The sequence below is a fragment of the Asparagus officinalis genome, chromosome 1 (genome assembly GCF_001876935.1).
Source record: "Asparagus officinalis chromosome 1, Aspof.V1, whole genome shotgun sequence".
NCBI lineage: Eukaryota > Viridiplantae > Streptophyta > Magnoliopsida > Asparagales > Asparagaceae > Asparagus > Asparagus officinalis.
Genome location: NC_033794.1, coordinates 37525476 through 37539364, shown reverse-complemented (window position 1 = coordinate 37539364; position 13889 = coordinate 37525476). Strand labels below are relative to the sequence as shown.

General features: G+C 34.0%; 1 protein-coding gene across 1 annotated transcript in view; it reads left to right on the top strand.

Moving 5' to 3' along the window:
* The window catches only part of LOC109822975, a 58759-nt gene continuing 50549 nt past the window's right edge, over window positions 5680-13889 (top strand). Inside the window, exons 1-3 of the mRNA XM_020389266.1 lie at window positions 5680-6000; window positions 6075-6152; window positions 6231-6404. Coding sequence (XP_020244855.1) covers window positions 5922-6000; window positions 6075-6152; window positions 6231-6404 — 331 coding nt within the window. The 5' untranslated portion in view covers window positions 5680-5921. The remainder of the gene's footprint in view (window positions 6001-6074; window positions 6153-6230; window positions 6405-13889) is intronic.

The following is a 13889-nucleotide window of genomic DNA, read 5'->3' as shown; positions in this document are numbered from 1 at the left end:
TTTATTCAAGAAATTTTAACTTTTAGGGCTTATTAAGTATAAGAGTAATGAGAGTTAAACTTTATCCTGATAATTTTTCTTCTAAATTTAACCACGTTCGTTATTATGTTCAAATTTCATCAAGATTAAAAGTTTAACCACAGAGGAGGACAAACTTTAACCAAGTGAAAGCGTAGGATAAAAAAGAAGAAAGTTTAGGCTTGAATTATTTAACCATGTGCAATTATGGATAACTCTAAAAAAAGTTTCAAAACTTGCCAAAAAAACATAAATTTTCAAACAACCCTTGTAAAATAGAAAACTACAAACAACCCTCAACAATTCTAAAACTACAAACGGATCCCCAAAATTTTCAAAAATTGTAAGAACATCCTAAAATCTAAAACATATAAATAACACTAAAAAATTCAAATCTTACAAGAACCCCACTAAATTTTTTTGAATTTATAGAAAACACCCTAACATTTTTAAATTTATAAAAAGACACCCTCAAAAACCAAATAAAAAAACAAACTGAAATTTACAAATCTAAGACATTGCAAGGAAAATCAGGAGAATACATGCAGCCCCCGAAAGTTTTAGAATTTATAAAAAACACCCTACAACTTAAAACTTGCAAAAAACTCCATAAAAATTATAAATGTAAACTAAAAGTTTCAAACATAAAACAATAAACTAAAAAACTAAGACTTACAGCTGCCCCCTGAAAAGTTTTCCATTGTAAAAAATACCCTAAAATTTTTAAAATTTAACAAAAACACCTTAAAAAATTTAAAACCTACATAAAAAGCTTGAAAATTTTAAACATAAAAAAGAACACTGAAATTTATGAATTGCAAATAGCCCCCTAAAACTTTAAAATATGTAAAAACACTCTAAACTTTCTAAGTTACAATAAACACCCTCAAAATTTTAAAACTACAAAGCAATCTGTGAATATTTCAAATCTACAAACAGTATATTGAAGTCGTCTTGGAATTACAAATAGCCACTAAAATTTTTAGGATTTGCATAAAAATCCTAAAACTTTTAAAACTTACAAAAAAGGCCCTCAAAAAATCGAAACTTACAAATAGAGCTTGAAAACATCTGTTGATGTTAAATGATCACACATTCAATATGTATCCGTGTTTGGATGAGTTTGTTATGGATTGATGATGCACCACTTTCTTCCCCGACTTTATATCTGGTTCTTGAGTTAGGTGTCTGAAAAATTCGTGAGAGGACGGGGCTGGGTTCCCCCGTTGTACCTTCGACGATCAAGTTAGTTGATGAACTTGAGTGGGATAAATAAGAACTGTGAGAGTTCTTATATGTGTGCAGTATGATTTGCAGAGAAAATTGAATATCAGATTAGATTCAGAAAAAAGATCAGATCCAGAAAAAAGATCAGATCCAAAAAGTCAGTCGAGGCCAAGTTGAAATAGTACCTTTATTTATACCAAAGATGTAAGGGTAGATTGATCACTTCGGACGAGCACTGAGAGGAGGTGGTGAAGTGTGGGCTGGCGGCTGCGTCAGCAACTGCTTTACAGGTGTCGGCTGGTGACTGGGGGAAGGATCACTTCAGCATTAAACGAGAAATGAGTGGTGGCAGGACGTCGCCCCACGTGGTCCGATGAGTCATGAAAACTATTGGGGCTAGAGGCATGATGCGCCTGTCATGAAAATGCGATGTTGACACGTTGTCAGTGAGAGAAGCTCGAGGCAAAAGTAGTCCTTTAACTTCGTCGAGAAGTAACGCCTATCGAGTCGTTCTCATGAGGTGTTGAACAAATGGATGAGTGGACTACTGGCGAGTTGTCTTTGATAAGAGGATCGTCTGGTACCGCCTTTCGGGTCGATATGAAGAAATATCGACTCGACGAGTCAGCTAAGACGGAATCCTCACTGGGCGTGGGCCGCCAAGTTGATTATGGCATTGTATACAGAAATACAACCGTCCATTGCTTGGCAATGAATTGTGCTTTGACGAAATGTGAACACCATAACAACATCAAACCAAGTACACTAAAAATCTACAAAATACATATAGCCCCCTGCAAAATTGTAATTTACAAAAACCACCTTGAACCTTTTGAAAGTTTCAAAAAACCCTAAAATGCAAAATTTTAGAAACTCCCTAAAAGTTTTTAACCTACAATAGCAAATTGAAAATCTAGGATTGCAAATAGCATCTTGAAAATTTTAGAATTTGTAAAAAAGACACTAAAACTTTAGGAAATTATAAAAAACACCCTAAAATTTTGGACATTTATAAGAAAAATCCTAAAAAGGTAAAAAATTATATAGAGATATTTTCTTGTTATTTCAATTTTGAGGGAGTTTTTAGGGTGCTTTCTGCAAATTTAAAATTTTTAGGGGGCTACTTGCAATTTCTAGATTTTTAGCATACTAGTTGTAGGTTTAAAATCTTGTAGTATTTTCTTAAATTTCAAATTTAGATGGTGTTTTTTGCAACTTCTGAAAGTTTTAGGGTATTTTTTGTAAATTCTAAAATTTTTGAGGGGCTATTTCTAATCTTAGTTTTCAATTTACTATATGTAGGTTTTAAGATTTTTTTTAAATTTTACAATTTTAGGGTATTTTTTACAACTCTTAAAGTTTTAGGGCGTCGTCTGTAAATATAAAATTTTTTAGGGAGGTTTTTGCAATTCTTAGATTTTCTACGTACGCATTCATTTTGAAAAATGTAGTTTTTTTGTAAATTTTGAATTTTCAAGTCTTTTTTATAATTTTTTAAAGTTTTAGGATGTTTTTTTGTGAATCCTAGAAAATTAAGGGGCTCTTGTAAGGTTTGAAATTTTAATGTTCTTTGTATGTTATGAATCATGAGCGTGTTTTAGTAATTTTTATGAATATTTTGCATTAAGTAGAGAGATCCGTCTCAGGTTAAGTTCTATCCTTATTGAAGGTTTATACCAAATATAGGAATGTTTTCTCTGTTAAATTTTTAGGGTAATAATTACCATGTTAAAGTTTAATTAACCATGATTTCTTTAACGTCATACCAAACGAGCCCTTAGTATTAATAAATTTACTGTTAAATCTATCATAATCCTTTCTAAAAGTAAATTTAGGATATAGTCAAATTAGAATTACCATAGTTTTATATTAAATTTAACAAAGTTTAAGGGTTAGAATGTTCTAAAATTAGCATGTGAGGGTATATAAGTGCAAAGTAGGAGAAGTTATAGGGTATTTAAATGTAATTAGAGGCACTCTAAGGGGCTGTTTGGTTGTATGTTTTTACCATGTAAAAGGATGTAAAGTGTAAAAAAGTGGGTCCCAATGTCAGCTTTCATCACTTTCAATTGTTTGTTTGTAGTTGTGAAAATAGTGTAAAGTGATTTCATATGCTGATGTGGCTTGTAAAGTGATTTCATGAAAAAAAGACATGATTTTAAGAGAAAGCTAACATTGAAGTTAGGAAAAAATAATAAAAAATAATTTCAACCAATATAATCATTTGAGTAGGGACCACTTTTTACACTTTCCAAACAAACAATTAAAGTTTCATTTTGCAAACCAAACAAGTGTTTTATGATTTCAATGGAATCAAAAACAAACAAAGAAAAGTAAAAAAATAAAATTGATGAGGTGGACAACAACTTTCCAAGTTGTGTCATAAATACACAACTTTACCAACAACAACCAAACAGCCCCTAAATAACTCCTCAACTTTCAAAGTTCGATATATCTCCCAAGACTACGAGGTGTCTCGGAAACCCAATTTACCTTTACACTTTTCTCAAATCCCCCCATCTCCTCCCCAAGATATTGTTAAATAAAAATGGGCAATGACTGGAATACCCTAAAGAGAAACTAAGGTTTTTAAGTTGCTGGAGAGATATCTTGGCTTAGGATAAAGTCCATTTTGTCGCCGGAATGTTCTTTGTTAGGCTACGTTGAAGCGCATAAAAGTGATAAAAATAAGAGTAGATACAAAATAAAAGAAGTTTGAAGTTAAAAAAGAAAAAAGAAAAAAATGGTTATGGACCTATCAATGATGTGGGGGGATACGATGCACTACTGAAAAAAGTTTACTGAGAATATTAGGGTAAACATGTAACGCCTTAGGGATAATGTGGTCATTTTAAATCGCATGTTCCTTTATATTTAATGAATTATTTGAGAGATTAAATGAGAAAAGTTGAGGGGATTATATCTAATTTTGAAAGCTAAAGGGGGTATTCTAAAATTGACCCTTTAGTATATCATCCCAGCAGAGAGATGGGTAACTGTTTCAGGTAACTAATTTTGGGTGTGGTTCACAACTCCTCCACTAACCACATTAGTTCAACTAAACCTGGTTAAGAATTTAAATATTGTTTGGTTAAAATAGAGCCTAAGTCTAAATTTAGTTTTCTAAGTTTATTTTTAGGCCCTTAACCAAGTTAGGATGGATCCATCTGTACATTTGATTTAAAACTAATACGGTAAAGTTTTAACCAGGTCAGTAGATGGTTGCCGAACACAGCTATAAAGCCCAAATTAGCCTCATTTAGAGGGACTTGATAAGAAGAACTGAGAGTGGGAAGGAGAAGGGAGAGAATTTTTAGTGGGGGACGTATAGTGATTTGATCTAATGACAAGAATAGCTATTTTGTACACTTACCATTTACTCTTTTATCTTTCTGCCTCCTCAACTTGAAACGATTTTTTTTATACCAGATTCCTTATAGCAAGTTAGATATGTGAGCGATTTCTGATCACAGAACAATCATCTTCTCCTAACGTGCCAAGGTACATCTATAGTAGATATGTCCTCCATTGTGATCTGTATCACAAAAGTCTACTAAAGTATAGAGAAAAGACCATGAAAATACAAAGGAAGCAAATGATGCATGCTAAAAATCCTTAATATCCATCACGCGCGCGCGAACACAATGTGTATATGCGCGCGATCGATCGTGTACACGCGCACCTATGAGAATTTCATATGTCCTATCACAATTTCATATGTACACACACAACCATATAGAAATAGAGCGTTACGATGCATTCAAGGTAATGGGAGGGGCCGTCTGTAACTTTAGAAAATTTAACCATTCAAATCTCTCTATTCCTATAGGGACTGTTCTGATAAGATTATATTCCTCATATCATATTATGGCTTTCAACATAGGCCTCGTTTGGTATGCGGGAACGGGTAGGTGAATGCTCATTCTCACTTCTCGTTCATGTACGTCTACCAAACACAAACTCTTTTTGAAAGCTAGAAGGCCTATTCCAACTTTTTGTAGGAAAAAATGGGCATTTCCAATGAGTTGGTAGGAAACGGACGATCCTACTTAAGTATAAATGAAAACAATAAATTACATACCAAATATGCCATAAAATAATTTTATTCCCACTTCATTCCATGATTACATCCGATCATGAGAAAGGAAATGAGCACTCCACTCCACACTCATTTCATTCCGTTTTATGCTTTATTCTATTCTTACTTGATTCCATATTCACGTACCAAACGAGGCGCAGGAAGCATAAGTTATGACAAAGACAATCCGGGTTTAAAACGGTGCTATTTTCTTTATTCAGAATGAAAATCAAAGAAGGGAGGGGGAAAAAAGCAAATAAAATTAAAGATAGTTTTCCTATGCGTGAAGGCCCAGAGCACTTTCAGCCCAAATAAAAGAAGAGCCGAAGCGCCCGGAGAGCGCTTGATTTGGGCCGATGTAGCTTCGGCCTACGTATACGCCACAAAAGGTGAAGCTCAGTGAAGGGCGCCACCCTTTCTCTTCCCTCTCGATTCTCTCTTTTCCCCCTCAACCCACAAAGGGAATCTCCGCATAAAAAATGTCTCTGTAGAGTTAAACCCACTTCCCACTGTGCTCACTGTAGCCAGTCCCAACTCCACCCTCTCCCTCAAAACCCAACGAGAGCCAAGATCAACAAATCTCGATTTGATCAGATCAATGAAGCCCCCCCTTCTTCTCTTTCTCCTCCTCGTCTACCCCGTCCTCATCCAATCCAAATCAGCATCTTACCCAGCTGGTAACATTACCCAAATCCCCCCTTCCCATCCTCTTTCCTTCAACTCTTTTACTAATGGGTTTCTCTTGTTTCAGCCGGAGCTATTGTCAAGCAGCTGTCTTCAGTTCTTAAATGGACTACTACAAGGGCTCCCCCCAAAACCCCCCAAAATGGTAAACCAAATTAGGATTGATTTTGTGGGTATTTGTTGGGTTGGAGTAATTTGGTGGCCCGTTTTGTTTTCATTGCAGACGGGGATGTTCATTCTCTTCAATTTGAGAGTGGGTATTTTGTGGAGACCCTTGTGGAGGGAGGAAAGCTTGGATTTGTGCCTTACACGATCAGGGTCTCGAGCGAAGGGGAATTGTTTGCGGTGGATTCGGAGAATAATAACGTCGTGAAGATTACTCCGCCGCTGTCACAATGTATGTGTTCATGTCTTGGTGTTCTTTAGTGATCTTGTATGAATTTTGCGCGTATTCTAGTTTGTTAATGACTGGGCAATTACATAAAATATAGATACTAGTACCACACATTATTGAGTCAATGTTCGTTGGAGATCATGTGATTATGTCTGCAAAATATTTTCTTGTTGAGGTTCGCTGGTTGGATGAAAGTTTATTTGGCAAGAGATCATGCAGTCATGGGCTAATAAGGTTGCAGTTATTTTGTTTCCTATGCAACAAGTATTAAGTGTTATGATAAAATCTCAGGATAAACGAATATTAATCACACGATAGCACAACAAATATTGAGAACACAAAACACACAAATAGAGCACAAAACACCTAGATAGAACACAAAACACAGATATACGTGATTCGGCTTTTAGCCTACATCCAAAGGAAAGGGAGAAGAATAGCTTTTATAATCAATTGTAAGGAATATAATATGAAGATCTCTCAATCACTAATCCCCAATAACACCGCAAAAGCACTCAATACAATCTCTCTAATCAATTTTTATCACCTATAGAGCCAACCAAATAAAGAGTCCACTCAAGAACCTCCTAAATCTTTGCTTCAGCCTACATAACCTTCTCAATGCTTGATGCTGCTGTCAAGTGAATCAAATACAACATCTTTCAGAAAAATAAACGAAAGGGAGCCATATAGATAAGCAGAATTAATTCTCATGGCTTCAAAGAGAGCCTTGGTCTACATTTCTGGAGGCATATCGCTTGCCCTTGATGCTTTCTGGACTTCTCCTTTTATAGTTTATCCGAGGATCAAATTGGATAAGAAACCAATTCTCAGTTGGACTTATTATCCTAACAAATTGCAAATTCTTATATCCAATTCTTATCTAACAATGATTCAAATGAAACAAATAATAATCCTAATATCATGGGTTGCTTTATCTGCCATAGGAGCTAAGCATGCTTTGGCATAACATATAACTGATTTCAAAATCCAATCATCTACAACTGAAATAGTTGCTATCCTCTACCAAGTACAATGAGCTAAATAAAGAATTGTGTTTGAGACTGGTATTTGAATCACACATAACAAATCTCCATAGTGACTTAACATACATTGAAAGTTTTGACATCAAAATTTATTTACCCCACCTTCTCTAAAGGCCCTGCTGGGCATCAAGTATGACACATACTGATCAAATTCAAACACTTCTTGAACTTGCCAATGGAAAAAGACTTCGATAACATACCAACTGAAAAATCTGCACCAACAAGGCAACAACTTACCTATCCACTAAACAATCACTTGAAATAGCTCTTGAATAACACAATGGCGCATAATCGTCAACTGATGATGCATAAGCTATTGTATTTTCATATCTCGTAGCAGTCGAATATCTCATCGCCTTCCAATCATCATCACACTGATAGTCGATTTCTTCGACTTCCCAAATAATCCCTTCCTCAATCCATTTTGTGTCAATACGGCGATCATCCTAACTTGCCATAGGCTAAAATAGATGTTGCTATCAAACTTTTCAATATCCTACTTCGCAGTGGTTTTCGTCATCTTGCCGTTTGATTGATGGTTGAGTTTTTAGCACCAATTTGTTATGATCATAGTCACGCCTTTCTCTGGGTCCCCCTCGAACTGTCGAATAGTTCATGTGAACCGATTCCCTATACATTTACAAACCGATTCCTTCCCATACACGAATTAGTTCCCCAAAATTAGCTTACCCCTTACTAAATATGAGGGGACCAAAGTTGATTTACAAGTCTGTTTTCATGCACATGCGTTTGGATTTTTTTATATGTTTCGATAATATTATTAAAAGTATTCTGTTAGTAAGTGGAAGTTATCCAAAGTTAATAACTAAATTTTAGATCACTATTTCTTTAACTGATGTTACTTAAAAGATTTTGTCTTGGCCTATTAGTAGCTCTTCAGCTGAGAGAAATTGGAGTACTTATTCCTACATACATAGTGTGAAAAGGAATGGATTGAACAGTGAAAGGGCGGATAAGTTAGTATTCATCCATTCAAACATTCGCCTCCTGTCATGATTTTGTGATAATTACAAAGCTAATCCATATAAAAGATGGGATATGGATCCCAATAATGATAACATTTGCCTCCTGTCACGATTTTGTTTGAACTCAAAATTAGCATTAGATGCACTTGATGTTAAGGGGGAAAAGTTACAAAATAAAAAAAAAATTATTAAGAGGTTGTCTAATATTTAATATTTTAAGTTTTATGTATTCATAAATTATAAAAATAAAGTATTAAAGTATTGTGTATGAAATTTTTTTATTGAAATGCATAATTAGTTTTCTAGTTTCTGATTTCCTACTATACGCTTTGAAAATGATAAGCGTACCCAGGAAAAGTTACATTGTACCATATATTGAACTTGGGTATCAAAGCAAGATATCCCTTGTCGAATCCAAAATTTCAAATTCTCGAATTGCGTGCTGAATTCTTACGACGACCCGTTACGTACAGTGGACCATGTAACTATGGTTATGATAAAATCCTAAGATAAACAAATATCAATCACATAATAGCACGAGAACACAAAACACTCGGATATATGTTGTTTGCGTGTAGCTTATGTCCATGGGCGAAGGAGGAGAATACTTTTACTATCAATTGTAAGGAATATAATACAAAGATCTCTCAATCATTAATCCCGCATAACACCCCAAAAGCACTCAAGGTTATCGATAGCAGATAGCCTCGTGTAGTGGCGAGGCATCGCTAAGGCTATTTGGAGCTATTGCAGCAAAATAACGATAAAAAGCGCCAAGTCAAATAACGGCCTAATTTAAATATGTGTAAATATTAAAAAAAATTGTAAAAAAGTTTAGAAAATCTAAAAGTGCATTTGATATTGAAAGAGATCCTAAACATGAAATAGACATATAACAGTCACATAATACCGAAGATAACCTGAGAAGTCAAAGAATTGTCATTTTCGAGAATATGAGGTGTGCAGACAAAATACTTTATAAAAGGTAGATTCTTTCTTTTAATGGTTGCGAATGCAGTAGGTGAGAACGTCTTTATTTTGTGGCTGTGAGTGTGATAGGTGAGGATGCTTTTATCCTGTAGTTCTATTAGTTGGTCCATCTTGCTTCTCAGTTTTTATTTTCAATTGATCAATATGGATTGTTGAATCTTCCTGTCGTTCTTCCTCTTCTATAGGATCCGAGGTTGATGCCGTTATTGATTGAGGGGATGATCATGGTTTAGGTAGAAAGGATTCCTTAATTCTTTTCCTTTCATTCCTAAGTGAAGTGAATTGATAAAGCTATTTGCAATTTCTGTATGGTTGGATTTTAATTTAGGAACCAAAGCTGCAGTTTGCCCATCAAATAGAATTATCCTATTTTCAATTTTAATGGATGGGACTGAACTGGATAATTCTCATATGGTGTCAAAGAATTATACTAAGTATTCCAACATTCATTTTCTTCTATAAAGTCTTTTTTGTTAAATTAGATCTTTTTGTGTCGTGGATCTTCAATGACTTTGTGGAGTTCCCAAAGTTGAGCTGAGGGTACATCTTTATATATTTTCTTTCTTCCCAATTTGAAACGTGAATACATTTTGGTATTTTGTATCGTACAACATGGTCTTAAAACATACTGGGGGTATGATATTTTCAAAATCTTGAAGGTTATTGGTATAGAGATATATCTCGTGAACAAATCCCTTTTGAATTTGCACTTTATATTCGAGAATTTCATCAAAACAAGCTAAAAGCATTGGTTTGTTATTTTAATTTAGTATCAACTCATGTTTGCTTAGTAGACTCTCGATTCCTATTTCTTGAATATCTTTGAAGAACTTTAGCAAGAATTGATCATCAACTAGTTGTTGATTATGAAATTCTAAGAGTTTTTGGAATTGAGATTCAGATTCCAAGACCAATTACTTTTTTTCGTATCTATTTTAAAAATTTTCATTAGTTCAAGGAAGTCCTCACTCCTTAGAACTCACAAAATCTGATGGATCAAAACTTTCGAGGATACTCTTTTACTATCTCTGTTTAGGAGAGTAGCCTTCAAACATGTTGCACATTTTTCTTGTTAGGGCCAGAGTTCTTATTGTAGAAAAATATTTTGTCATATTTTCTACCTTTTTTCTAGCTTCTTAATATCCTCTGTTTTCCGCTGTAATGGCTGCATTCTTTTCTTTCAATTTTTCATCTAGCAATGTAAGGTAAAAATTTATAGTTTTATTTTCACTTTTTTGAACAGCTTTGAAAATGCTATTTGGATGATTGTAATATTCTAGGTTTGAGGAAAGAAACTAGACCAGTGGATCAAATTGTTTGACCAATGGGTAGAGAATGCTGACATGTAGGTCTTAAGAGCAGTGGGTCTTGGAAAGCCAGCGGGCCTGAATCCTAACTCATATTTTGCTGAGTTCTTGTAAGAATTTTTCGTACATCCGTGGATGAAATATCTTGAGAGGGAGTGGCTTTAGCTTTCTTCACTTTCTTCGTTCATTCTTCATTGAGCCTTTTCATGGACTCGTTATGATCATTTAGTGACTTCTGCACTATTTCCTCTAGCTCTTTGGTAGAGATGGCCTAGAAAAAAGATAAGCTGTAAAATTAGTATATCCAGGGATGTATTTGACGTCATAGGAATAGACTTCTAAATACATAGCAATTCTAACTTTTCTAAGATTTTTTCAGCTTCAATAATAAAGTTTTTGTCAAGGAGATATATCTTCAGAATTTTTATAGCTAATTTTATAGCAAGAAGTTCTTTGTCATAAGTAGCATATTTTTGTTCTGTCTTTTCAAATTTTCCATATGCATAAGCTACCTCTATATTTTATCTTTTATTTTAACAATAATTATTCATGCCCAACAAATAGCAGAAGCATCAGTTTGTAAAATAATGCTATGTGTATCTGATGGATAGTATAAGATTTTTTATCTATAATTAGTTCTTTTATTTTTTTAATTTCAATTCTATCTAAATTTGTTAGAGTAATTTTGATCTTATCAGTATTCCATCTTCTACGTTGTTCATCACTTTCTAGTTTAAACTTTACTTGCATTTCTTTCTATTCTTGTTGAAATTTGAGGTATGAATTTTCTTCCATAGTTTAGTAACCTAGGAAAATTTGTACATAATTCTTTAAGAGTTGAAACCTTATCAGGAAATTCTTTTATTTTTGAATATATATGTTGTTGGAGTTCTATTCGTCCATTTTTGCTATATTTGCGCAAAAATTCTATTTCAGTTTTAAATAACTCAATCTTTTTAGGACTAAGAATAATTTTATTATTTATCAGTAGTTTGTAACTATTAAAAGGTGTTCTTTGTGTTCTTCGGTTGAAGAAAAAAATTAGAATGTCATCTATAGATACAACTACATATGGTAGATGTCCAAATATAGAATTCATCTATTTTAAAAGTATTTATGGAACATTTTTTTGAACAAAACCAAAATGGCATTACCATGTCGAATGAGCCAAACAAAGAACCGTGTTTGAGATTAGTATATGAGTCACACATAATGAATCTCCACATTGACTCAAATACATTTAAAGTTCCTGACACTAAAATTTACTAACTCCACCTTCTCTAAAAGCCTCACTAAGCATCAAGTATGACGCAAACTGATCGAATCCAAGCATCGCTTAAATTTGCCAACTGTAAAAAACTTCAGTAACATATTCGATTGAATAATCTGCACCAACAACTAATCTCTCTGCTGAGTCTTCATTTGAAGTAGCTCCTGAATAACATAATAGTACATAATCCTCAACTAATGATGCATAAGCTATTGTATTTTCATATCTCGCGGTTGTCGAATATCTCATCTCCTTCCACTCATCCTCACATATGGTAGGAGGTTTCTTTTACTTCTCGAATAATACTATTCTCAACCTGTTCTGTGGCAATGTGTGATCATCCTAATGTGCTATAGGTTGAAAGTGATGTTGCTATCAAAATTTTCAATCGTAGTTGTTGTCGTCATCTTGCTATCTGATTGATATGTGAGGCTTTGATGCCAAATTGTTATGATAAAATCCTAGAATAAATGAATCAATTACATGATAGGATAAAAAATAACGAGAACACAAAGCACACGAATGCATATAGTTCAACTTGTAGCCTACGTCTACGGGTGAAGGAGGAAAATAATTTTACTATCATTTGTAAGGAATATAACATAAAGTCTCTCAATCACTAATCCCAAATAACATCCAATAAGCACTTAATACAATCTCTCTAAATTCTCTACCGCCTGTAGAGCTAACTAAATAGAGAGCCAATTCAAGAACCTTTTGAATATTTGCTTCAACTTGCATAGCCTTCTCAATGCTTGATGCTGCTGTCAGGTGAATCAAATACGACATCTCTCAGAAAAACGATTGAAAGAGATCTATATAGATAAGTTGAATTACTTCTCATGGCTTCAAAGAAAGCCTTGCTTTGTATTTCTAGGGGCGTACCGCCTACCCTTGATACTATCTGGACTTCTCCTTTTATAGTTTCTCCGAGGATCAAATTGGATAAGAACCCAATTCTTAGTTGGACTTATTATCCTAACAAACTCTAAATTCTTATCTAATAAGAATTCAAATGAAACAAATAACAAATCCAATATCATAGGATCCTCTATCTGCCATAGGAGCCAAGCATGATTTGGCATAACATGTAACTGATTTCAAAATCCAATCATTAACAACTTAAATAGTTGCTATCCTCGGCCAAGTCCTACAAGCCAAATAAAGAACCATGTTTGAAATTGGTATTTGAGCCACACATAACAGATTTCTATATTGACTTAAACTTAAAGTACATCGAAAGTTCCTAACACTAAAATTTACTAATTTACTCCACATTCTCTACATGCCCCGATAGGCATTAAATATGGCACATACTGATCAAATCTGAGCACTGCTTGAACTTGCCATTTAAAAAAGACTTTAGTAACATACCGACATAATGATCTTCACTAATAACTAACCACTCCGTTGAGCCATCACTTGAAGTAGCTCCTGAAAAACACAGTGGTGTATAATCATCAGCTAATAATGCATAAGCTACTGTATCTTCATATCTCGCGGTAGTCGAATATTTCGTCTTCTTCCAATCATTCTCACATGTGGTTGCACGTTTCTTCAACTTCCTAAATAATGCCTTAATCCATTCTGTTTTGATACGACAATCATCCTCTTGTCATAGGATAAAATTGATGTTGCTCTCAAACTTTTCAATATCCCACTTCATAGTTATTTTCGACATCTTGCCGTCTGATTGATAGTTGAGACTTTGATATCAATTTTTTATGATAAAATCTCAAGATAAACGAATATCAATCACATGATAGTACAAAAAATATCGAGAATACAAAATGCACGGATATACGTGCTTCAGTTTGTAGCCTATGTCCATGGACGAAAGAGGAGAATAGCTTTACTATAAATTGTAAGGAATACAATATTAATATCTC